Consider the following 27,906-nt stretch of genomic DNA (forward strand, 5'->3'; position numbering starts at 1 on the left):
ATGATAAATGGAAGTTCTAATGATGCTTCGACAAACGCGCCACGGATAAGCAGCAGTGAAACCAATCCAAGAGACCCATTCGTTATTTCGAGGTGTCGCAGGTATTCAACTATAATCGAACTTGAAACTAGTGTATATCTATATTTAGCAATATATTGCATACTTTTATTTACCAACAAAATATTTGACCAACTTACTGTAACATATTTTATAAATCGTTTGGCGTAATTACCTACCTACTTACTTAAACATTTGAAACAAAAGTAAATATTTGACGACCGGTTTGGCCTAGTGGGTAGTGACCCTGCCTGTGAAGCCGATGGTCCTGGGTTCGAATCCCGGTAAGGGCATTTATTTGTGTGATGAGCACAGATATTTGTTCCTGAGTCATGGGTGTTTTCTATGTATTTAAGTATTTATATATTATATATATCGTTGCCCGAGTACCCATAACACAAGCCTCCTTAGGCTTACCGTGGGACTTAGTCAATCTGTGTAAGAATGTGCTATAATATTTATTTATTTATTATTTATTTATTTATTATATTCACATTCCAGCGCGCGTAACTTCTTGTCTCTATCTGTGATTGTAGTTTCCAAAAGTTGAGATACCTACTTGTAAATTTTGACTGCATATTAAAATATAAGTAGAACCTTTAGATATTTGTGATATCTTCTGTTGCTAAATAAAAGAGATTTCGTTTGTAATTGTAGAAGTACTGAAGTAACAGTAAACAACGACGACACTAATAATGATTCCAGTGAAGAAACCGACATCGAGGAGGTAAGTTTCGTATTTGTCAACTACTACTTAGGTGTACGTATTCTATTCTATCTCTTATGAGTTGAATAAATGTGGTATTTCCTATAAAAAGGGACCTTATTGAAATTGTATTTAATTATTACGGAGCATTTAAGTTCAATCTTAAATCATGCAGAAATATGACGTGTAAAAAATTGTATTCTTTTACCAATAAAAATCTGAATCTGAATCTAATGGCGCTTACGCCGTTATAAACGATGCTCCGAATAAATACAATGCCGCGCGACGCTATGCGGCGTAAGCGCAATCGACAATAAGGTCCCTTTTCATAGAAAATGCCCCAAATTCAGTTATATGTTTTGTTGTTTTTGTAAAGAAATTACTGACGGTGTACTGTCGAGCAGGCAAACTAGGAGCCGCCTACTACACCATACAAACCGGAGAGGTAAAGAAAATGCTTATTACTCAATATTAATATTATTAACCTATAAAATGTGCCATTTTCAACCAAAAGGGTACTTATTGTCGCTTGTCAGTAAGGCGCTATTTCCACATAGCTTCAATTAGAAATCAACCTTATCGACAACCGACAATGTGGTACCTTTTGATTGAAAACGTCACAAATCAATTCATTCATTTAGCCATGTGAAAGACAAAATTACTTTTGCTTTTATAATACCATTTTGGTGGATAGAAAGTATAGAAACCGCCTGTCGCAACTTACAAAATGTATAAATGTGCCATTTTCAACCAAAAGGGTACTTATTGTCGGTTGTCAATAAGGCGCTATTTCTATATAGCTTCAATTTGAAATCAACCTTATCGACAACTGATAATGTGTGGACCTTTTGGTTGAAAACGTCACAAATGTAGGTACGTACTACGTAGCATCTGTCATCCCGATACATTTTTTACTTTCGTTTGGTGTTTGTCGATGCACGATTGTCATTTTGGCTAAGCCCCCAGTCATACTCGATTATTCAAATATTTTCATACTTAGAAAATTCCCTCGTTCGAACCTTTAGTTTGATTGGGGTCAGTAGGTGAACGGCTAATAAGGAACCATGCGTACTCACGCAATGTTTAATAAAATTGAGTTACTAGTTAAGTTAATAACCCTTAGCCTAACCCCTCCAGCCCATTCTACTTTTTTTTTCGAAACAGGTATTTTTTTATTATTCCATATATTAACAAGTTTGAGAACAAATACAATTATTTTATTAAATATTTTGATTTGTGTTTTTTTTTAAGTAGTCACACTACTATATATATACTATATCCGGCCTTCACCACTGGAGGGCTTCGTCACTTTTTCTTTAATATATGACATCTATTACAGTTTTTAATTCCATATATTACTTAAGTTTCCAATTTATTGTGATAAAATGCTCATTTTCTATCTACTTAACTAGATTAAGTTATAAAATTCGACATGTATCAACTACCCTATTATAAAATACAACTACGCTTTAGTGCAACCGAGCCTTAAATTGTGGTATTTTCTATAAAAAGGGACCTTATTGTCGATGGCGCTTACGCCATTATAAACGATGCTCCGATATAATTACAATGCCACGCGACGATGTGCGGCGTAAGCGCCATCGACAATAAGGTCCCTTTTAGGTCCCATAGAAAATGGCCCAATTAATCCTAATCATCCCTTAGCTACACATCCTAGAGGAACTACCAGACCGGGCCCCAGAATTCCTCATGTTTCGAAACTTGTTCCGACAAGTCGATCCCGTACAAGTACTTCTGGATGGACGAACACAAAGTGCCTTCGTCAGCGCTGTGAAGAAGACTGTCTTTGCTGATGGAGAGGACGGAGGAAAATGCAAGTTGGTGTTCCTAGCTTCTAAGGAGTATAGTAAGTGACTGATTTAAACTCACGATTTTTAATCATTATTATTCACAACGACGGGACTTAATCGCGTAAAATAAGTTTTAAATTTAATGTGGTCTTCGAAGACGGGGACAACGCCGTCCTCCAAACGTCGGAGGTAAATTTAAAACTTATTTTACGCGATTAAGTCCCGTCGTTGTGAATAAATAAGAAGCGCAGTACATTGTGAACTGAAATTTTGTAGGTACTGCGCTTTATCTTGATATTTCTTCCTTAATTGCCTTATGTCTCTCTACGATTTCAAGTTTGATAATTTACAGGTTTCGAAGCGTGCAAACGTCGTATCTACCTCCTATCCCTACCAACTGAACCTAAAAACTGCACCGACGAAGAGAGAACATTGTTCCTTAGAACTGTAATAGACTTCAACCAGACCCAAACGGTTCATGCTTTGGGCGCCCTGCTTAAATATCTAGACCTGAACTGGTCGAATTTGAACCTGGATTTGCAGAGCAAGCCTCAGTTTTTGAGCTTGAGAAGGATTTCTTTGTTAGTAATACCTGCTATTTACGAGTAACAAGTTTAGCGCGACTTTCATAGAGCCAGATCTAACGTCACTTCGATATCAATCTACAGAGACAGCCGGGCTAGCACATGATTGGCGCGAGAGTATCTCGCCGCGACATAGACTATCCGTCCCTCTTTAATTCATAAAGTTAGTAAAAGACGGGTACTATCGCGCCAATCATGTGCTAAATAAATGATATAATATTAATTCTGAATTTATTTATAGGAAAGACATTGTAACAATTGACGAAGACACGTATCGTGGTCTCCAAATATTCAGTACCATTTCCCACCCAAGCAACTTCAAAAAGGGGGTTCAGGGCAGTAACAAGGAGGGATTGAGTTTATTCTACATATTTAGCAAATGCTCGAGCAAAGTTGGACAGACGATGATGAGGTAAAAGGTGTTTTGCATATCCGAATAAATAGTCTAGAGTGAATAGTACCTATCTAATAGTCATTAAACTAAGAAAATTCTAAACCCTGCCCTGCCCTGCCTAAGTACAAATAGTACAATGCACAGCCCTCTAGTAGGTAGCTTAGTAACATAACTTTCTTGAACATAAGTACATAATATAAGTTGCTCTTCGTTGAAGAAAAATATCGTGAATGAACCGGAGCAATCCCTTTAAAACTAAGTTTCCTTTCTGATCTAGATTTTGATAGATCTCGTAAAATCCAAAGCCCAAATTCTTGGAATTCATTTGCCAAAACCAGATCCAAAAGTTTTTTTGGATGTAACCGAGGATACATTTAATTTTTAAACCTCAAGCAAGTCGCATCAATCTCATTGTAAGAATGATATGGGCAGCCCCTCCCCCCCCGGTTAGTAACTACATTTAAATGCTGCCTTAGATGAGCAAGATAAGTAAGTAAGTAAGTAAATATTCTTTATTGCACCAAAATTAGGTATACATTTTACATACATGTAAAACTACAAAGAAATTTAACTTAACTAAGAAGAAACTAACTAAGAAGATAACTTATTTATTTCTACTATAGAAGTTATACCAAACTACCTAACCGGTCAATTCGAACAACGTGAAAATTACTGAGACTAGAACAATACGAGATCTAATAGATACGTTATAGCTTAGTTCTCAACTAGTTATCTTTTGCAGTTCGATTCGAGAAACCAATGGTCATTTCACGCTACAATTATTGTGACGTTTTGGGATATTCATTAGATATGCATTGGATGTCTAAGTAATATCTTAAGCAAATTTTAAAGAGATCGTTCAGGAGGACATTCAGAATCGCGGATATGTTACATTTGACATGACTTTCTAAAATATCTCGTTATCAGAGTTTTGAATGATTCACGGTTAGTTTCACTAGACTTATATCGGGAACTCATAAATAATACAAAAGGTAATCATGGTCTATATCCCGGTCAATATAAGTCTATCTCGTTATCGTTTCTGTTTCATATCTAGTTGATATCTAGATCATTGTTCGAATTGGCCCGTAATTCTTCAGCGATTTTTATTTGAAACATCTTTCTTTTATGTAGAGTGCTTATGCAGCACCCGACCACCAACTTGGAGACAATAAAACGTCGTCAGGACGCCGTAGAGTTCTTCATGAAGCCAAAGAGCGATACAATCATGAGGAACATGTGTTCTTCGCTGAGGTTCATCAAGAATGTTAATGTAAGTAACATTATCTTTTTGACTGTCTGTCTCTGTTTCAGTTTGGGAAGAAATGCTTTCGTATCCGGTTCTTCTTCTCTACAGCCTAGTTCGGGCTTCGTTAGTAATTAGTCAAGTGGCGAGTGTTTTAGTTAACTAAAATCGGTCAATAGACCAAAAATCGTTCGCACTACAGACGAGCGAGTTACAAGTGACCAGAAAATGAAAGGCTGCTTCGAACTACGTTAATTTATTATTATTCACAACGACGGGACTTAATCGCGTAAAATAAGTTTTAAATCCCGTTTAGTTTAAAGTTTTAGTCCCGTCGTTGTGAATAATAATGAGTAAAAATCGTAAAAGTTTAAATCAGTGTTACGTTAATTTAGTCAAGTGGCGATTATTTTAGTTACTAAACGTGTCTGAAGACCAAAAATTAAGTCGAGTAGATTAGTAAGAGGGGCGGGGGAGGCTCAATCGCCAGGAAAATAGGATAAAATGGATCCCCTCGACTAAATTACTGACTAATCTACTCGACTAAATTTTTGGTGTTCTGACACTAAATTACTAACGTAGTCAGAACTATGCTTACGGGACGACCCGATTCTCATATTATTATCATTTCCTGAGCAGAGTGCGTAGCCAACGTGCAATCATTTAGGAAACGCGCAACTGTCATTGTCGCACTAATATGGAATTAATAGAGAGAGCTACGGAGCGTTAGCGATTATCGATTGGCACTGGCATAAGCTGTGCTTTGGCTACGCGGCCAGGTTCGATAATTATACGGTTTTTTTTTGTCGCGAGGTCTATCTATAGCTTGAAGAGCCACCTATTTTCGTAAAGAGGGTACTAATTATAGTGAATTGAAAATTATCTATGAACTGTTTCCAGGGAATCTTGACAAAAATAAAGGAGTTGTCTGCCAAACCCTACCAATGGAAGTCACTCTACAACGTAAGTACTTATATTATTTATATAATATTGTCTACGCGTAGGTATATTGAATCCATACTATCCATACTAATCCATTCCATACTAATATTATAAATGCGAAAGTCTGTCTGTCTGTCTGTGTGTTCCCTTCTTCACGCTTAAACCGCTGAACCGATTTAGATGAAATTTGGCATAGAGATAGGTTGAGTCCCTGAGAAGGACATAGGATAGTTTTTATCCCGAAAATCATCCCTTAAGAAAGTAAAAAGCGGAGTGGAATTGAGATAATCAACGAAGTGCCTGCTAATTTGTGTGCATGATATGCTCAAATTTAGATTGCTATGAGATATTTTCCAGGCGCTATTCTTACTCTAGCTGCGGTTACTAAGTTCACGCAGACAAAGTCGCGGGCAAAAGCTAGTTTATAATACATCCCAACGTTTCGAACCCTTTACAGCGTTCGTGGTCAAGGGGTGACTGAATAAATATTAATTCATTGAACAAATTTAAATACAAATTCAATACACGCGATATAATCCGAGTTCATGCATAGTTTTATTTTATATTATTTATACTTTTTTTTGGCATTTTGTTACAAGCAGATTCGTCTGCGAGCGATACTAAAAATTTTTATATTAAAGGAAAAATTGTAAAAAAAAAGTTTCCGCCGGAAGCGCAGTTTTTTTTTTTCAATTTTTTCCTTCAATATAAATAATTATAAATCAGTACTTAAATAAACCTTGAAAAAATATCTTCTGGATTATATGTATTAGGTACCTAATGTTCCGTGAAAAATTTTCAGACTTTGTACAATGCAGTCCTGATTTGTGAAATGTGCGAGAACGCAGGAAAATCCAGCGAGTTTCTTGAACAACTCGCCTCTTTTGACAACAACAAACTGTATGAAGTAAGATACTGTTTTCATCATCTTATTTATTTATTTAATCTTTATTGCACAAAAGAAAATACAATCTTACAAAAGGCGGACTTAATGCTAGGCATTCTCTACCAGTCAACCGTCGGGCAAAGCAGATAATTTGTAGGCGGTGCAACATAGTGATTACATATATACTAGTATAGTTAAATAATGGATAGGCATAGACATACATACATATATCTGTATATATAATATTCATATAAATACATACAATACACATACATACAAATACATAAGATATCAGATGAAACTTCTTCCTTTCGTCCCCAGCTTTTTGCCACGGCTCATGGGAGCCTGGGGTCAGCTTGGAAATAATCCCAAGAATTGGCGTAGGCACTAGGTTTTACGAAAGTGACTGCCATCTGACTTTCAAACCGAGAGGGTAAACTTAAGGCCTTATTGGGATTAGTCCGGTTTCCTAGTGATGTTTTCCTTCACCGACTAGATAAATACCTTTATATATATACTGCTTACTCGTACCTATATAAAACCTTTTTCAGATGGCGTTATACATGAACAGGATAATAGATTTCGATCTATCGAAGACTGAAAGAAAGTTCACCGTCAAAGCTGGAGTCGACCACGAACTTGACATGAGTATGACGTTGTCTTCTTATACTTAACGTGGTGATGTTATTAATTTCATTTCCATCCTTTCGCTCCACCCAGTAGCTCTATAATAAGTACTGTCTTACCATTGCCTTGTCCGTCCATGATACTTTCACATTGATATTTTATCAGTCGTAACACCACAACTCTTCTTGTATTAAAATGATAAAATACCTGTTATTATATTCTCATAAGGGGTCATCCATTAATGACATCACACGAATTTCTACCCCCTCTCCTTGCCACACTTGGTCACATTTAGCAAACCCCTCCCCTATTTTTTTTAAATATTGTTGATAAAAGAAATATTAGTAATTATAGCACAAAATCGATAGGAAAGAAAATTAAACGAATAAAAACGATTATCGTTCCAAAAACTCGTTATTTACCTTTACAACGAATAAAAAAAATATATCGGTTATTGATGAAGTTAAAGTGACGTCACAAATTTTGTGACCCCCCACTTGTCACAACACAACATGTCAAATTTTCTTAACCCCCTCCTCCCCCCTAAACGTGTCTCGTGACATGTCTAATGCATGTTAATTATAAGATGTATTGTTTGAAAAGATGTGTCCCGCCGAGTTTGTTGCCGGTCCTATATTGGGATACCCTCCTCCAATTGAGGGAGGATTTTAATCTTCTCGGGACAGAGGTCACAGAGGTGTAGGGTTATATCCGGCGTAGCTGTAGGGGAATTGTGCTTAAGATGACATACTTTTTCTTTCAAGATACATAGTTGAAATAAATGAAGACATCTGAGTTCCGAATCTTGGGTATATTCATTAACGTTTCATAGGCAATTAAATTGTATCAATTTTAGGGCAATAAACATTATATAAAATGAAAAAAAAAACAAACAAATAGCACGCATGGTCGACGTGCTTAAGATGGCATATCTATGGTGTAAGTTGGGTGTAAGATGACACAGTATGTCATCTAACACTTTTATGGTATGTCATCTTATACAATATTATACAAGGGTAAGATGACATGGTAGGCCATCTTACACCCACGTCTGGTATGTCATCTTGCCCAATGGTGAATACAAATTTAATTCAAATGTCACAACGAAAACTTTAAGGTTAGAATATGCTTTTACCAATATTTAGGCCCTATAATAAATCCTAGATTACATTAAAAACTAGTTCAATTAGAAGATCCTTTACGTTTCGTGTATTTTCACCACCAAATAAAAACGCGATGAAACCTTTTTTACATGAAAATCACAAAAACCGGCACTACGATAAAATACACGTTCACTGTCCACCTTGAAGTTCAATAATAGCGACACCTGTCGGCCGACTCTAGAACATCACTCGTAGTACTTTAGCGCCAATATTTAAATGGATATTGCTGGTGTGTCATCTTATCTGACTATGTCATCTTAAGCACAACTCCCCTATATGATGTTCATAAGCGCATTGTAATATACCTACTTGAATAATAAACTTTTTTATCTTCTTTATCTTGGATGATCCCTAATTATCATGCCATAATCTCACAGAAAAGCAAACCATGGCCAGCCTCCACACCCTAATGTCTGAAACAGCGAAGGTAGAGCTCGAGCGACTGCCCCCTTTTGTAGAAAAATGCACTATGCTATACATGCCACATCTAGGCTACCTGCTCGGAGTGAAAATCTGGGCTGAGGGACTGACTATGGAAGAGAAACAGCTACCTGATATGAAGTTCATGGTTAGTGCGACTCCTCAGCTCGATCTAGTATGGAGGTATGGTCCCATCCGGCAGAAAGCACGAAACTTGGCATGCATATAGCCAAAGATAGATATAACTCCGTAATAGATGGATACAGTCTAAGGAAAAAACGTGCCTCGAAAATCAAGAAAATTTGATTCTCGTTCAGAGGGCGCTACTAGTTTTGGCCTACAGTCATATAGATGGCGTTGACGGTTTCGTTTGTTATTTAACAATTTTAACGCATATCAGTGAAAGAACATGGGTCAAAATCATCAAAATAATTAATGCAAATAAAAAAAATCATTTATCTATATTTAAATACATTTTATCGTAATTTTACAAATCTTCAATTTTAGTTTTAAAGTGTGTCGACAGATGGCAGTGAATTTACTGGGGTTAAAAAATTTACTATGACAGTACCGCTCTAGTATAAGTTACTCTATGATATAGCTGTTAGATTTGTAAGAATAAATAGAAGTAGAAACACACCGAGAAGTTATTGTTTCCCTCCCTCTCACCCACTTTTAGTTCTTATAAATTTTTATGAAAACTGTTAAAGCAGCTACAATAACAATGTCTAATATAAGTGTATTCTCTATAAAATTCTCTACAATATTGTCTTTACAAGTATATTGTTAAGACTTATAGTTTTCAAATTATGCTTAATTTGTCCTAACCATATACTTCCATCCTTCTATGAAGATAATTTTATGGAGAATTCTCCTAGGCATTTTTATTGTAGCTTTTACAGTTTTCATGAAAATTAAAAATAAACTAAAAATGATGATATAAAAGTGGGAGGGAGGGAGGGAAACAATAACTTCTCGGCGTGATTCTACTTCTTTTTATTCTTACAAACCTAAATGCTATATATGCATAACAAGCTTCGTGATTACTGCCGGATGGGACCATAATTATTAGTTGAGGCTAAGAAGCCGCATTATGAAGAATCAACGTAAAAAGCATCAGCATCAATAAATAAATGCTATCTTTTTTCAGTTTCAAAACAATGACTACATTCACTACAAAAGCAAAGGTTGTGAAGGTAAATGTTGAAATATTAAAGTCTTATCTAACCTACACCGAAATTGCAGACAAAGTGTGAAAGTGCCGCGATTGACGTCATAATGCGTGTATTTCCAGAACTCGACGTGATGATAGGAGACACGTACCCCGAAATCGTAGCTCACGAAACCCGCATCAAACTGCGGCTAACCGCTGTCATCTTGGATAACCTGAACGCATTAGCGGCTTGCGTTGATGCCTGCGCCGAACTAGATTGGTAAATTCAATGTTCATTTGCACCATTCCACTAACCCGGGATTAACAGTACAATTTGACACTAGGTTAACGGTTTAACCGCTTAACCCTGGGTAACTGGGATGGTGCAAGTGCCGCAAGTGGGCCTTAGACGAACAAACGCTTCATTTAAAGAATTGTCAGACCTAATTTCCCACGTTAAACTTGCCTACATTTATTATGAATATCAATTATAACATATTCCAGCCAACTTGGAATAACTTGGACTTACTTAGATAATGAACGATCTAAGGGAAATTATTTTTATTTATACAAGTGTGCCTAAGTCCGCCAGTTTCGCGTTACCACATTTTACACAAAAACAACCCTGAGACTTTTCCAGCCTCATAGCAATCGCCAAAGTGTCGATAGAGTACAACTTCGTGCGTCCCACCATGTCTCCTGAGAAGATTATTGACATCAAAGATGGCCGGCATCCGCTGCACATCCTGACAACAGATAACTTCGTGCCCAATGATGCACAGGTACCTGGGATACCGCTAAATTTTCTTGGTAAAAATGCTAGAGAATTTCTTGGGAGACTCGTATAGCTCGTACGGTTAAAACTAAGAGGTGCTATTTTGCAGACCAGCGCTGGAGCGTGCGCGAGAATTCTTACGGGGCCTAATGCGAGCGGAAAGTCTGTCTACATTAAGATGATCGGTAAGTATAACCTCGAAGACTATATATCCATGAATGTCATTACCCAAGCTTAAATAATGACAATTATCGAGGGAAAATTCGAGGGAAGAAGAGGGAGAGGTCTACCAGACCAGGGAGGTTTATCTATCCATTTATATCTAGGTCTACCTAGATATAAATGGATAGATAACATTAAGGACTGCACACTTACAAAAGACGCAGCCACCCTCAAGAGATTAGCAAAGACGAGAAAGCTGAATGCCATGCTGACCGCCGACGCCCATTAGATGGGCATGGCACCAAAAGAAGAAGCTTAAATGGAATTGGGCGGAGCATATTACCAGTCAGAGTGATGGCAGGTCTGGTCCACCTGCCACGGATTGGTGGCTGCTTTCAGATGAAAGAAGCGCCTGGCGTTCGTTAGCTCTTTGGGTGGATGACATCCATATTTCATACCTATTTCATTACTATTGCACAGTCATGATACATAATAAGATGTTACAAATAAAGTTATAGTCAATTCATGGCACCCTGTTAGGGCACAACAACAATGTTTAACTTACTATCTAATTCGAAAGATCGTGGGACACTTCTGGATAATACCAGAAGATGCGTAACGAAGAGCGGCCTATATATGATCAGCATTGGGCGACAGGAGGCTAAAATGATGCTGATGATGCCTTTGAAAGCATTGGAGCTACCGTGGAAGGCAGGTAGGCATTCTATTACAAATAATGTGTATTATTTCAGGCCTCATCGTATACCTAGCCCACATCGGCAGCTTTGTCCCAGCTCGAACGGCCACCATTGGTATAATACGCCACATCAGGTCACGCCTGCAGACTGCGGAATGTGTAGCGACCCATATGTCTGCTTTCCTCATCGATCTCAAACAGGTTTAAACCAATTTCTTAATAATCACTATTCTTTTTTCTCTAGATCTTCTCTCGTAGAACCGTCATTGTAGCAGAATGTTTCATCAGTGACGAACATCCTCCTAGAGACAGATTGTGGGGAAATGCGCATCCCATGGGATGATCTGGTTAAATGGTTAATTACGTAGTCTGTGATTACAGGAATTAGGCTAAAGACCGCGCACGACCGGTCGTTATGGAGACTTAGGGGAGGGCTTTGTACAGCAACATAAGTATTTTAGCTAATAAGTATAAGGGATTTACGTGCTGCCACTGCGTTACACTTATACCGTGATTAAAAGAACCTTTTCACAAGGAACTTTAGGAACCAAATTTATAACCAAAATTACGTGCAAATAAATTAAATACTAATTATTTTTGGTCAGAACCTCTTTGCTTAAGAGTACGGCCGCTCTATTATCGCTCTGTTATCCGAGGGTCGCAAATAACCCACTGGACATATAAGAGAAACAACTATAACACTACCTACTTAAGTACCCCCCAATTAACCCTAACCGATAATACCCCAATTTTAGATGGAGCTAGCCCTCCAAGAATCTACCTCCGACTCTCTCATCCTAATAGATGAGTTCGGCAAAGGCACCTCCGAGGTCGACGGCCTGGCTCTACTAGCAGCTTGCCTCAACACGTTCCTGTTCCAAGGAGACGCGTGTCCGCACATCTTCCTGTCCACACACTTCCTTAACATCAGGGAGTATATCGTGGAGACGCCATTGGTCAAGTTTTTAGTAAGAAATATTGTTATTTTATAGTTTTATCATCCGACTGATGAGTTAAGCAAAGGCACCTCCGAGGTTGACGGCCTGTCGCTACTAGCAGCCTGCCTCAACACGTTCCTGTTCCAAGGAGACGCGTGTCCGCACATCTTCCTGTCCACACACTTCCTCAATATCAGAAAAATCAGGGAGTATTATCGTAGAAACACCGCTCGTCAAGTTTTTTGTCAGATTTTAATACATCGGGTTTAAAGGGCCATTTCCGATTCCGATTGACAGTTACCAAAAGTACCATTTAAAGTGCAAAAACCCCTGCGCTGCCCGAGACTTGTAACCTTAATCACTAGGGCCACAGATTGATAGTCAAAATTGGTCATTACGATGGCATAACAAACTCGGTCGGCGATATATATTGCCGTTTCATAGCATCATTTGTTTCCTTTGGTTTTAAACATTTATGCCCAGTCACAGAATAAGTACTAATCTGTACTAATAGTACTACCGTACAGAAAGGACACTTACTACAAACCCGAAGTTACAGCGAATCAGGGTCGAATCATGCTGTCCCTTTCTAATGTATGGCACTATCCCTTTCGGCTATTTAGGGTTATCAAAATTCGAGTCATTATCTTATCTGTGGTCGTGCACGCAAAAGGACGTCAAGTTGTACCAATCCTAATAATTGCTCGGAGTTTGCCCGAAAGGAGGAGTCCCCCCACCGGCCCAAAGTGTGTTCATATTCCTTTATGTTATCTCTTTCTTTCCCAGCGTTTCGAACACGTAATGGACGGAGACGCCCCAGTATTTCTATTCAGAGTAACAGAAGGCTGCGTCGACAGCAGCTTCGCTCTTCAAGTGGCCCGCGTCAGTGGAGTAGATGGCGGCGTTCTTGACAGGGCCAGTGAAGTTGCTGACAGTATGAAAGTAAGATTCTTGAGGATGACACTTAGTGATAAAATCTAAGTTCTTCGGTTCAACCGCCAAAGACTAAAAGACTGTCGCAATTTTGCTAGGGTTAGAAACATTTTTATCGATATCGATAGTTGGGTAATAGAAGACGGTCAACCAAATAAAAAAAAATATGTGTTGATTCGGTTAGGCCGGTTAGGGGGTCGAACCATACTGTTCTACCTTAGGAATGGCTAGGGGGCGCCACAAGTCTTAAATTTAAAATATTTTCATAGAAAGTAATTTAATTGGTTCTTACAGCAAATATTCTCTTTCAGAACAACGGCCTGCCACCACCAAGCAAGAAAATCATGACAAAACTGAAGGCGTTCACAGAAATAATAAAATCAGATCTCGCCGAAGACATTTAATAATAAAATATGCTTATAAACATTGATATTTCTCGTAGCTTAGCAACTAATAACAATATTATTATAAAATCTCCAAAATAAAATAATAATAATCACACTTATGTACCTTACATTATACAATAATACAATAGCACATTAATAATTAGACAAATACACTTGAGAGCAAATAATCCAAATGGGTCATTTGTGCGGAAAATTCATATAAAATGATCTGTTTATATTGCTCACTAGCGAATTTCAACTCTGGAATGCGTTATACTATATTTTATAGTAGATTGTTAACCAAGGGATGAAAGGCACTCATTTCTGCCGAGGTTGTTTGGCGCTCGAACGCAGTGAGAGCGCCAATAGTCCGAGGCTGAAATGATGCCTTTCTCCCGAGTTAAACACTCTACTTTTCATTTCGAATACGAGGTAAGTAAAATGCATGTGTTATTTTAAAAACATGACTAAGTATACATTTTTATAGTATTTCTTGAGGGTACTTTCAAATAACAATTTAGGCAAAAGTATCGTTATTTATGGAATATGGATATTTATATCAGAATGGAAATTTTATAACTAATTCATTTAAACCCAAAATTTCAATTGCTTATTGTGAAAAAATAGAAAAAATCGTACTTGGAACGTAAAATGCTCTAGTGCAGACACGTATCATTTTCTGCACACCTTTTAGAACAACAATGACCCTCTTTCAGAGCATGAGAAATGAAAAATAACATTCATCATTAGTATCATGGAAATACTTATTTTTCTGCCAAAAGCACCGTTAATTCGTATCATTATCATTTTTAAAAGCAATATGTTTTTATGAATATATAAAACTAACACTAATTTAAACTTTCACGATTTTTAGAGATTATTAAATTATAAAACGGAACTTAATCGCGTATAATTAAGTTTTAAGATTTACCTTCGACGTTTCGAGCACGGCGTTGTCCCCGTGGTCTCGGAGAAGACTGGCTAAAGTTGAGATCAACATCTTCTAGCCGAGCGAGTTTTTCGAACTACCCGCACTTGGTCTTGTTTATCAGCTTGAACGTTTGCACTAGGGATGTTACTCTGTCGACACACAACACTAACGATATTCGATTTATCGACTGTCGATATTCTTTTAATACTAGATTTTTTAAAGCGTTGCGCGCTGGTGGCCTAGCGGTAAGAGCGTGCGACTTATAATCCAGACGTCGCGTGTTCAAACCCCGGCTCGTACCAATGAGTTTTTCGGAACTTATGTACGAAATATCATTTGATATTTACCAGTCGCATTTCGGTGAAGGAAAACATCGTGAGGAAACCGGACTAATCCCAATAAGGTGTAGTTTACCCTCTGGATTGGAAGGTCAGATGGCAGTCGCTTGCGTAAAACTAGTGCCTACGCAAATTCTTGGGATTAGTTGCCAAGCGGACCCCAGGCTCCAACGAGCCGTGGCAAAATGCCGGGATAACTCGAGGAAGATGATGAATAGTTTTTTTTAACTTAATTATACGCGATTAAATTACGTTTTATAATTTAATATGAAAAGCTAATCATAGATGGCGCCTAAAATAGATAAGAGAGAGAAGATAGATGGCCCTTAACCATTTGGAAGCTAATGACAGATATATCGGCACCGCAGGTCTAACGCCAAAGACTGATTAATCGGTCAAAGACCACAGAGCAACATAGACCTTCGTACACATGCATAAAGTTCAATTTCAGTTTTGACACTACCGGTAACGTGGCGTCCGAGTGATAGCTTGTTTGTTGCGGCTTGTCACACATCATCCGATCTAGAACGGGTTTAGATGGACTTCATTTGCTGCATGAGATCTTCTAGAGAGAGCTCGGAGGCGGCCACGGCGCCGCCCGTGCTGGACTCAGGAGTACTGTTGTCCACCGGGATGCTGTACGCTACCTGCAACATATATATACACAAAATTGGTATAATGTAAAATCTACTATTATTTTCAATCGAATAATACAATTTGTGTAGGTATTTTTGAAGAAATCGTCACATAAATCACATTACAAGTTTTGTTCCTACTCACCCCAGCCATCCCTATTCACCCCGGTTGACGGTACGTAACTAGATAAGTTTTGCAATAGACAAATATGAAACGAAAGGTGGCCTATCACGTATACTTTTTAAAACTATATTTCCATAGATAATGTTTGGCGGAAAAATATTAACTTTCTTTTTAAATCGACAAATCAAATTTGTATGTAAAATTAGAACTAGTTTTTTTATAATACAACTTTTAAAAAACTACTGACCTGAACACCATCAACTAATTTCAAATTGGAAGTATCTTCTTCTTCGGGACAGTTTTCATCCACCAATCTGATTCCTGTGAAAACCAAAAAGGATATCAATAATTTGATTGAAATCTTAAGTCCCCAGCAAGCTCGACCGAATTTCACCTTCCCATACAAACGGAGTTTCGTTCTCATAAAACTACGTGTTAGATTGTAATGAAACTTTCTACATACAATGACATGAGATATATCTAGTCCTGTAATTAGTTAATGACCCAGAGGAGCATGAAAGTAGTCCCCTTACCCCACTCGTTGTCAGCATGGAGTGGTCCTGCGTCTTCCTTGACCTCGGTGGCGACCTCTACCTGCGGCCGCGCGCGCGCCTCCACCTGTCGCGTGCGGCAGTGGTTGTCATCGCATTGTGTGTTCGGCTGAAAAAAGAAAAAGAAATGTTCTCAGCAAAAATTTCATTTTTGGTACAAGCTTTTATCGCTGACTGTACTTTTCTTTCCACAGGCAACTCGTACTCATCGAGACAATTCTAAAAACCTCAAACACAATTAGGTTGCGTTGTTTTATCACAGAGTTCCTATGGCCACCTCCTGTCTCCATCACCAGATCAGCTCGATGGTATCAGAATATTGCATTGTCACCCGACTTACATATGTATGCAAATTTTCAGCTTCATTGGAAGTCGGGATGTGGGTCAAATTTAACTTGCAAGATTTGACCCGTACATACTTAGGTACATTGAAAAATGCTACATTTTTTGGTTGACTAATTCGCAAAGTGTATCTTTCTACAAGTTTTTTATTTAACGTTGGTATGCTAGCTATTAAATGTCTTGGTCCAATGTGCATTGCGAATCACCATAGAGAAATAAGTAGGCATAGAGTGCTCACTCCACAGTTTTGTTAACAAAACGCTTATTATTTTCAGTCGACATCTAGCGTCAAGTAGCGGATGACAATTTCTTAAATAATACCCACACAAAATGTATGATTCAATTGAAAATAGTACTATTGTGTGATACAAGCCTTTGTAGCACAAAAGAAATGTGTAAGAGCTATATGCAGTGCCCGCTACAGGGAATCCCGTCAACCCTTGTTTCCTAAGCTGAATATACTTACACTGCCCTGCCTTTACATATACGAGGTTTCACTATTTGTTAAGCAAAATCCAGACCTCTTTCCCACACCGGGGAACGTTTCCAACAGGTACATAAGACAATACCAAATGCCAATACCGCCACACAGTCTAGCAGTCAGAAAAAAGAGTGCATACATTATGTGCATTAGAATCTTTAACAAAATTCCTGTGGCATTAAAAAAATTATCAACTCCGGAATTCAAACGTAAACTCTGTGAACTGTTATGTAAGTGTTGTTTTTAGAGTATTGATGATTTTCTTAATCATACATTTTAATCCTAATGTTAATTCTTAAGCTTATATATGTATGACATTCTTTCTAATTTTGTAATTACTTTGACTTTTATATTCGAAATGGCGTAACTTTATTACTGGACATTGTATAAATTTATAAATATAAATTGAACTATGTTGTAAGATAATTATTATAATTAAGTAGTAATATTAATTTTCTGTGATTTGGCAAAATTCTACTACTGTTAGTAGCGAATCAAGCCAATATACAGTGCATGTACACCTGTATAGGTAGAATCTTGGTGAAACAAACTCAAAATATTGTACCCAACACCTACATATGTAACCAAATATTCATATGCAAATAAATCATTCATTCATTCAAATCATTCATTCATACAATTTTTGTGTGCTATTGAGAAATTGTCATTTTAAGATTTGTCCCTATTCACCCCAGCCATCCCTATTCACCCCGGTATTAATTTACCTTTAAGCTCATCATAGGGAAGAAGTCAGTAAGCGCGCTGTAGCCCAGGTAGTGGCTGACTGTTCCAAATCCTAGCAGCTGCTTCAGTGTGTTTTGTACTGGAACAATTTAAAAAGTTACTTTATGAAATACAAACCATAGACAAGTCTTCTTAGAATCTAAAACCACCAAAACGTAGGATGACGCCAAGGGCCTGACACTCTTTGATAGAGAAAGATAGTCTTATTGCGATTCCTATAAGAGGAAAGAGAAAATAATGCTATGCTGTCTTTAGCACCGACCGGGTATTTTTTCATGGTCGGGTTATGGCATCATAGCAAGGAGGCGATGGCGAAATACCGAAATTTATAAGAGTGAAAGAGAAAAAGGATTATGCTGCCATACATGAAACTGTCAATACATGAATATGTCTTTCTCTTACCCCTGGTCGCTCGGTTTCATGTCTATAACTACTTGTGTTTAGACCAGATGACAAATTTTCATTAATGATATCAGTTGATCGGGTTTGTTTTTAGGATCATATGTCTATATGGGCCCCATTGCATTAAACTCACTTCACTCGTGAAACGCTCCTAACAAAACGATAAGTGAACGTGACGTCAAGGTCACTGAGAGCCCATCTTGAAGTATGGACAAAACAAAAAAATTGCGTTTTTGTCGGTGAAACATTGCGTTTATGTATATAGTTGCCATACAATATTTTTTTGGATAACATATAAGAAATCAAATGGTACCCTTACTTTTTTCCTTTTTGGAAATAAAATAAAAAACTTTAATTTTAAAACTTTCAGGTCCTGCATTTCTGTATTTTTTTCATATATTATTTTAATATCCACATTTGTGATAAATTGCTCATTTGCTATCTATTTTACTAGATTTTGTTATAAAATTCAACATGTGTCGTCATCCCTATTGTGTGTTTTGGTCTATTATTTGGTACCTAATAGGAGAAAAGTAAGCCGATGGAAATCGAGTTATATGAATGTTCTATCGCTGGATAATACGCTTACCAAGGAAACCGGCGACGATGCCCATAGTAGTAGGTAGACTGGCCGCACACACACCCTCCCGTTTTAGTGTACGCTCGTCGATTTTAGACGCCACCACCAGAGGGGGTGCACACTGCAACAAAGACCACATATAGTTGGATGAACAAAATAAAACTATACTCATCCTTTTCTTTTGGGTGCTAGAACTAGTGTAAGACAAAGATAGTATGATTCTCTCTGTCTATGTTTGAAATGAGACAGTCCTTTGACAAACTATTTATAGTAGGAGTTCTGTAAGTGGGCGTCCATACGGGTAATTTTTTCACAATCTGATTAAATTGACAATTTAATTGTGTAGTGTGGATGCAAAAATCAAAAGACATTGGCTCGCCGATTCCATTAACAAATTGTGTAGGGTGTGAACACGAAATGATATTAACAATCAAATTGCCAATATAATTTCTGATCTAAATTGGTGATTCGATTATTTCGTCTGGACAGGACTTAAGAATTGAATTTTGACAGTCGAGTCGAAATCGTTCAGGAATACAGGCGTCTTTTCGGTGGGTAAAATATTTGTGTTCATTTTTCTCAGGCTTTCTTTCATCATACAGCTTCTAAGAAATAGGTTTCCATAATGCCTGTAAGGGTTCAGGACAAATATTAGGCTTTTCAATCAATTTAATTTATGATGTCCATCTAAAAAGACGCACAAACTAATATATACTAAAAAGTTTTTGACTTAGTTATTATTTGACGTAGCGTAGTAGCGAACGAAACGGTAATCAAGCTCTATCATACATCTTGAAGCATACAAAAAAACCTATACCCGCGACGCATACAGCCGCAGAATGCCCATGCTAATCGCTCCTACTCAACGACTCGCAAAGGCCCAAAAGTCTCAGTGTTATCGGGCCAAAAATATACAACAAAATTCCTAATGACATTAATTTATTATTATTATTTATTTGTTTCAATTTGTTTTTCTCTCCGGTTGGAGGTGATATTACTTCCACATTCGCGGGCTTTTGGCCAAACGAATATAGAAGGATATGTAATACCCTAATTTTCTAAAGCTAAGAATTTGCGTACTATCCTACATGTGTTCATTATAACAGCTTTCTAAAGAAGAATGTAGGTGAGTGGATATATATCGAGGGTTTTGAGGCTGGTAGGCAGTGTACGAGGGATAACACCGGTAGATGAAATTATTATTGGGATAGTCTTTACGGTATTCACCCGCCATTGGGTTTTTATCTCTATTGATAAGTCTGCGTTTTTACTTATCATTTCAGTGTGAGTTGAAGTTAGGTTATGTGTGTTGGGTATGGCTACGTCAATGAGATACACAGTTTTTGCAACTTTATCGTGGAGGGTAAGGTCAGGCCTATTGTAATGTATTTTTTTGTCGGTGATGATAGTTCTGCCCCAGTAAAGTTTGTAGTCGGTAGACTAAAATAATTTGTGGGGTGTATTTTATAGTAAGGGGATCTGTTATTAATGAGGTGGTATTTAAATGCAAGATATTGGTGAATGATAGCTGCAACTTGGTCATGGCGGTGTTTGTAATCGGTCTGAGCATAGAGTAACTTATACTAGAGCGGTACTGTCATAGTAAATTTTGTAACCCCAGTAAATTCACTGCCATCTGTCGACACACTTTAAAACTAAAATTGAAGATTTGTAAAAATACGATAAAATGTATTTAAATATGGATAAATGATTTTTTTATTTGCATTAATTATTTTTATATGATTTTGACCCATGTTCTTTCACTGGTATGCGTTAAAATTATAAATAACAAACGAAACAGTCAACGCCCTCTATACGAGTGTAGGCCAAAACTAGTGGCGCCATCTGATCGAGAATCAAATTTTCGTGATTTTCGACGCACGTTTTTTCCTTAGACTGTATCCATCTATTACGGAGTTATATCTATCTTTGGTCTGGGCTATGGATCGGCATGCTCCTGTTATGTGTTGTATTGTCTCGGACGCAGCATGGCAGCGTCGGCACAAGTCGGTTTGTAAATTACTGTCGCGGATTATATATTTTCTGTAATTTGATCTTGTATGGCTATGATAAATCCTTCGGTTTATGTAAACAACTATAATTATTATTAAATTTACAGAAAGCGATTCAATATTTACTAAAAAACTTCAATGTTTACTTCTAGACCACGCAAGAGATTATTTGTATTAACAATAACAACTATTGCACGTTTATTATTTAGGGAATCTTAAACTTTGACCAATGTATTTTATCTATCATATTTAATTGTACATAACTGTCGTATTTCAAATGTACCTCTGTGTGACCTGTAAAATATTTCTTTCCAATAAAAAAACTGAACTGAACCGAACTGATAACTCTTCCATATTAGTGCGACAGATACAAAAGCGTATCGTTTGCTACGGCACAACGATTAGCATCTTGGCTAGGTACTAATTGGAATGCCACCAAATGCATTAAATTCCTTTAATAAAACATACAATATGTCATTATGTACTACTGTTATTGTTAACAGTACTAGCTTTTGCCCGCGACTTCGTCTGCGTGGAATTAGTAATTTGGGTACCTTAATTTTTAAACAAATCTGTTTTTAAATCCATCCTTTTTTTTTTCAGCCCCAAATTGGTCCACTGTATAAATTTCCACCCCATTTTTTACACCCTTAAGGGATGATTTCGGGGATAAAAATATTCCATATCCTTCCCCACAGCTCAAACTATCCCCATACCAAGTTTCATCTAAATCGGTTCAGCGGTTATAAAACCTCGATACAAATTTTCACCCCCCTTTCACCCCCTTGAGGGGTGAGTTCTGGGATAAAAAGTATCCTATGTCCTTCCCCGGGACTTCAAACTATATCTATTACAAATTTCAACTAAATCGGTTCAGCGGTTTAAGCGTGAACAGGTAACAGACAGACAGACACACTTTCGCATTTATAATATTAGTATGGATAGTATGTATGTTACATCAATACAAAATTTAAATAAATTGGTAACATAAATTAACTCAGCTAGTCCTTTTAAAACCTAAGAAATAACGAATATAATACCGAATTTACGAAGAGTAAACTGTTTAACAATATTTTATGTCAAAAATGATTATAAAGGTTAGGGTCAAGTAAATAAAAGTAATTTTAAGTCATGAATAATATGTATAAGACTTACATTACATGATAATGCACTAATCTTATGAAATAGTCACATTTACTTTTTAGAGTTCCGTACCCAAAGGGTAAAAGCGGGACCCTATTACTAAGACTCCGCTGGTTATCCGTCCATATGTCTGTCTGTCTGTCATCAGGCTGTATCTCATGAACCGTGATAGCTAGACCGTTGAAATTTTCACCGATGATGTATTTCTGTTGCCGCTATAACAAATAAGTACTAAAAACAGAATAAAATCCCTCCCCCCGCTCCTGTACAACAAACGTGATTTTTAAGCCGTTTTTTGCGTGATTGTACGGAACTCTTCGTGCTCGAGTCCGACTCGCACTTGGCCGGTTTTGTTAATTCTGATGGATAAACACAAAAGTAACAACATAAAATAAATCTCATATTTCAGTACCATGTCCGTCAGCTTTATTTATCTGTACAGAGTTCCTTTTCAACAATCCCAACTGCCCTTCCAACAAGACGTCCGTAATGGCTTTCTTCGCAAAGATCTGCTGTCTCGCATTCAACTTTCTCAGTTCCGTAGCCATCACTTTTCCCCACAAGTCAAACTCATCATCATCATGCACTATAGAAGTTTGTAGCACACTTGTTTGCTGTGACTGTGATTGGTTTGGTGCGGTGGTGCGATAAATTAATTTCGGTGTTGATTTTTCTGAGGTTTTCGAGACACGCAGTGGTGGCGGGCTTGGATTGTCATTTTGCCAGTAGTTTATGTCGCTTTCTGGTATTTCTAAGTGTTCCACGTCTTCCAAATGGTCTTCCTAGAAAAAAATAAGTTATTAACAACGGCGAACTATGGATATGGCGGCGGTATATGGATAGGAATTTGTGACTGGATTTCTATGAGACTTCCTTGCATAACAATTTTCTATTTGTGCAGTTAGCATTAAAATTAGTATTTGATATCAAGCTTTTAATAAATATTAAAAGTGGAAATTTACTGGTTTGGGTGAGACTTGAACTCAAGGCCTCTGGATTGATACTCCAGCGCTCTGCCAACTGAGCCACCAAGACCTCATCCATAGCCAGCAAATCTTTCCACTATATTATGGGTCTAGGGGACCATAGCGACATCTACCGTAAGAGTGTTACACTTCTTAAACGGCCACCGGAGTTCCAAGTCATATTGGAAATTCACCAGTTACGATTCCAATATTTTAATATGTTTTGAGTCTCACGGGTTTTATAGTTAAAAATTACTATTTTTTAAAACTGCATTAACACACCATAACATAAACAACACAAAAATACAAAATCATACTTCTTGGTCATCAAAGGAATCGGCCACACTAATTTCCATTTCTTCACATTTCAGCTCATCATAAGTTGCATCAACATCAATTTCGTTTTCCACCTCCTCGGACCCCAGGACAAATTTCATCTCATTATACCAGTACAAATTCGGCGGAGGATCCCCTGGCTTTTGCTTAACATTATATTTTCTGAAATTCGACCTCAGTGAGTTCAATTTTCTTTTCATATCGCGCAAACTTGCCGTTGGATAATGCTCTCTGTATTTCTTTAACAATACCATATAACATTTCGTCTTCACACTATGATCACGGTAACTTTCGCATTTCGAGTTCCATATCGCCGGCAGCAATTTGTAATGTTTTATGAATTGAATTGTAAATTCTCTGTCCTTTGTAGTTACACTAGTCATTATGATAAGTTTTCGATTTGAAACTTTTTGAAAGTTCAAGGATTCGGCGGGTTAGGAATCACGTCGACAGCTAAACAGTAAACACCATCAATATGATTCAATCAATATGATCATTATCTTATCAATCTTCGTTGGCATTCCATCCGTAAAATGGCGATGGCGTCAATTTTATCTCACTTCATCGAAACAACGATGTCCGGGGATGTATTTATCACACTTTACACTTATTTTTAATAGCCCTAAAACGATTTAACACGATTTTTTTACTTTTATTTCGTTGATAATTTATTGACAATATTTATGTATACACAAACATTTATCTTGTGACGTTTAAATAGTCAGTGTTGCCAGTTTTGAAAACACAAACATATCACAGGGTTTTCATTCGCAAAAATATTAAAGCATGGATAAAAATAGTCTATAGTCTACAATAATAAAAATAGTCTATAGTCTACAATAATAATTTGCATTAATGAGATTAATTTAATGAGTTTCTATGAAAACTTTGCCCACAATTAACTATCATTAATCAATAACAATAATAACTCGTTATGACAAAGTAAAAATAGTTTGTCAAAGGACTCTCTCATTTCAAACATATACAGAGAGAATCATACTATCTTTGTCTTACACTAGTACTAGCACCCAAAAGAAAAGGATGAGTATAGTTTTTTTGTTCTTATTTACTGATAGTTTGGGGGTTTGACCAACTATATTTTGTAGACGTCAACAAAAACTGGGTTCAATAATCATCATTCTCTGACACAAAACTGAAAAAAAAAACACTGCGCGTAATGTGCAATGTAATACAAAATATGCACCATTGCATTTGGCTTTTAGACCAAAACATTTCTCAGGCCTTCTTCTTGTTCCTCGCGTTATCCCGGCATTTTTGCCACGGCTCATGAGAGCCGCTCAGTATACTTGCATGAGCTAATGTGTTCATGGCATGTGCCTTATACTATCTTTTGTCGGTGAATACTCGAATCGCTTGGCCTGCTCGCTTTTCTATTCTATTTACACGATATAGGTATACAACATAAACTGAGCCAGTGTCTCATACGCAAGCTCCGCGTGCAAACCAAGCGCATAGAATGAAATTAAACTTTAAATTAAATACTCACAGCAAAACAGGCGGTCACTCCGGGTACAATGAACTGTATATGCCCCGATACAGCATTCTCACTGACTCCGCTCTCAAACCATTTCTGGTTGAGCTCATTGCAGGCGGTATTGATGGCCATTCGGGCCTCGAAGTTGTCCACGCAGCTGAGCACCAGGTCCACTGAGCCGCCAGTTAAGCTCCCAGTGCTGTATTGACATGAATTATATCATTATTTTGTAGGTTGTTTGGATATTTTAGTGGATCCTGGGCTCCAAAGCAATAGGATGCAACTAAGCTAAGATGAGAGAGAAAGGTTTTTTGGATATTTTCAGGAGTGGTATAAAAATGTATGTGTGGATTTTACAAGACGGCAATTCCAACATTTATTTGATGCAAATATTTAATGATATTTTACTGATATTTGGTTTTTAGGGTTCCTTCCCCAAAGAGTAAAATCGGGACCCTATTACTAAGACTCCACTGTCCGTCTGTCTGTCACCAGGCTGTATCTCATGAACTGTGATAGCTAGACAGTTGAAAGTTTCACAGATGATGTATTTCTGTTGCCGCTATAACAACAAACACTAAAAACAGAATAAAATAGATATTTAAGTGGGGCTCCCATAAAACAAACGTGATTTTTTGCCTTTTTTGCGTAATGGTAGGGAACCCTTCGTGCGCGAGTCTGACTTGGACGGTTTTTAGTTTTTGGGTTCGAGTCCCACGTTGACCAGAGTTGATCATCGTTTATTTTTTCATTGTGATTGACATCTGTATATACAATTTATAGTAATATCCACACCAATCCAAATCATTAAAGTTTGCACTGCAGCTGGCTGTTTTTTATATGTTTGTCAATCCTTAAATTAGAGCAGATTAAAGGTACAGTGCCCTATATTTTAATGAACTTTATACCAAGTCTATAAAAAAAATATAAAAAAAATCCAAACCTAATGGCATCGCAGAACTTCTGAAAATTATCCACCGTTGTGATATTATAGTTGTATGCATCAATGGCAACGTCAGGGTTTATGTTCTGCAGTGTAGCGGCGGCCGCAGCCACCTTGCTGAGCCCGGCCTGGTGCGGTTGGAAGAAGAGGCGGTTCATGTTCGCCAGCTCAACCTTGTCATAGTCGAAGAGGATTAGCTGAAAGAAGACGGAAACACTAGCGGCTTTAGTTTCTAACTAGTCAACTGTATCAGGTTTACTAAAGGTTTAATTATACGAACGAGTCTACCGCGACTTAAGTTCATTGTTTTTAAAGTGTTATATTACTAAAGGTTTATTTTTGACTTATTGCTGCCCCAAATTAAGGAAATTAGAAAGAAAGAATAAAAATTGAAAAAAAGTTGTCATTCAAACAACTCAATTTGCTCAAAATTAAAAAGTTATTTATATAGTCAGCTCATGAATAGTATTTGAAACACTTGTTTACATTATAAACTCTTTTAAGTTACTTCCATTTTCGGTGTTTGATGGCTGTTAAATCGTCACCACTGTGTGTAATCTGTCAGAAGACTGATGACTTGTCTCACATGCTGTTGGACTGCGTCCGGAATTCGGACTTCAGAAAAAGTATTTTTGGTAGTCTAGGCTCCATGCACAATGGACAGATCAATTGTTGGTTGGCAGAGTCTTTATCAGGCAAAGCAATCAGTGTATACCACTTTATTGACCACTCCCTTGAGTAGGGAACTATGAAAACACCCATGAGGCCGACATGTTCACCTAGTGTTCAAAGCCTCAATAAAAATCAGATATTAAAAAAAGTTACTTCCATGTATAGAAAGAAACAATAACAACCTATCAAATTGACCACACAACACACAACCAAGCTCGCAGTTTATAAAAACAAATAAATTTACCTTCCCAATACCACAACGGGTGAGCATCTCCGCAGTGACACTGCCGACACCACCGACTCCCACTACTGCCACTGACATCTCTCGGATCTTCTCATAGTTGTCCACTATACCCATCCTCTTTAGTGCCATGAGACGACTGAAACATTTGATATATCTACAACATTCCTACAAATGACTTAAGAGAGGAAACTAGGCTCTTATCGGAAATAGTCCAGTTCATTCACAATATTTGCTTCCCCAAAAAGTGACTAGTAAATTTGGAACAATACTCTATAAACTCATTAGTACGAAAAGGGATTCGAACGCACAACATCCAGTTAGGAAACTGTTGATGTCACAATATTTAAATGTTATTGCCATGACTTTGGATTTTTATATTTAAACAGCTGAGTCGATTACTGTTAAGGTACCTAATTAAAAAAGTTACGTCATGGGACAGAACAGTTCTGAAGGATAGTGTCGTTTTGAAGATTAAGTATTCTAAACTTAGGAAAACAATTTTAAGAATGTGCTAAGCATGAGTCATTTTTTAAACATTTCACCATCTTAACGTTGGATTACAAAAAAAAACTTAATTAAATACTCGGAACAAGACGCATAAAGTAATTGTTAATGTGTTTTAAAACGTATAAATAGCGAAATACCTGTAAGGATTAGAGTCCACAACTTCGGACGACATAACGTCAATTTTCTGCCGCACTGGGCCCGCGCTTCCTTGGACGGCCGCTAGTTTGGCCTCCAACTCTTGCACTTTCTTCTGTAATTCTTCGACAGTAGACATTTTTCTGTGAAATATCCTGAATTTTGCACAAAAACTATCCCGAGCTAGAGCAACTACAACTACGCCAACTACCCAGCTGGCTGGCTAAGTTGTCAAGTGAAGTGTCAAGTTGACGTTTTATTTGCCACGGAATACAATGCGTTCAGCTTACACAGTTCTTTTCACTGCGCTACATTCAGTAAGCAAAAAAAAAGTTTCATTATTACAGCTTGGCAAGCCATTTCCGTCAGTAGAAAAAGGCGGCAAATTTAAAAAATGTTGGCGCGTAGGTTATCCTCTCATGGAAAATTTAAAATTTCGGGCTCCT

At 37.4% G+C, this 27,906-nt stretch overlaps 3 protein-coding genes across 3 annotated transcripts; 1 reads left to right on the top strand and 2 right to left on the bottom strand.

Annotated features, from left to right (window-relative positions):
* On the top strand, positions 1-13,918 carry LOC134756240 (mutS protein homolog 5-like). The gene is made up of 18 exons (XM_063693068.1): positions 1-101; positions 715-784; positions 2,429-2,630; positions 2,927-3,155; positions 3,400-3,570; positions 4,687-4,825; positions 5,699-5,761; positions 6,543-6,647; positions 7,178-7,274; positions 8,794-8,984; positions 9,987-10,032; positions 10,131-10,269; positions 10,630-10,771; positions 10,874-10,949; positions 11,679-11,824; positions 12,379-12,591; positions 13,348-13,503; positions 13,806-13,918. The coding sequence occupies exons 1-18, from the start codon at positions 1-3 to the stop codon at positions 13,896-13,898; spliced, it is 2,379 nt and encodes a 792-aa protein (XP_063549138.1). The 3' UTR covers positions 13,899-13,918.
* LOC134756118 (ubiquitin-like modifier-activating enzyme 5) lies at positions 13,880-27,674 on the bottom strand. Its single transcript, XM_063692930.1, has 9 exons — positions 27,463-27,674; positions 26,819-26,954; positions 25,903-26,099; positions 24,972-25,158; positions 19,018-19,129; positions 18,008-18,105; positions 16,442-16,568; positions 16,156-16,229; positions 13,880-15,796 (listed from the first exon to the last, which is right to left on the bottom strand). The coding sequence occupies exons 1-9, from the start codon at positions 27,597-27,599 to the stop codon at positions 15,683-15,685; spliced, it is 1,182 nt and encodes a 393-aa protein (XP_063549000.1). The 5' UTR covers positions 27,600-27,674; the 3' UTR covers positions 13,880-15,682.
* On the bottom strand, positions 22,449-24,069 carry LOC134756321 (uncharacterized). Its single transcript, XM_063693150.1, has 2 exons — positions 23,446-24,069; positions 22,449-22,945 (listed from the first exon to the last, which is right to left on the bottom strand). Exons 1-2 carry the CDS (start codon positions 23,845-23,847, stop codon positions 22,562-22,564), a joined length of 786 nt encoding a protein of 261 aa, XP_063549220.1. The 5' UTR covers positions 23,848-24,069; the 3' UTR covers positions 22,449-22,561.
* Positions 27,675-27,906: the final 232 nt, after the last annotated feature.

Source organism: Cydia strobilella, chromosome 3 (assembly GCF_947568885.1).
Source record: "Cydia strobilella chromosome 3, ilCydStro3.1, whole genome shotgun sequence".
NCBI classification, from domain to species: Eukaryota; Metazoa; Arthropoda; class Insecta; order Lepidoptera; family Tortricidae; genus Cydia; species Cydia strobilella.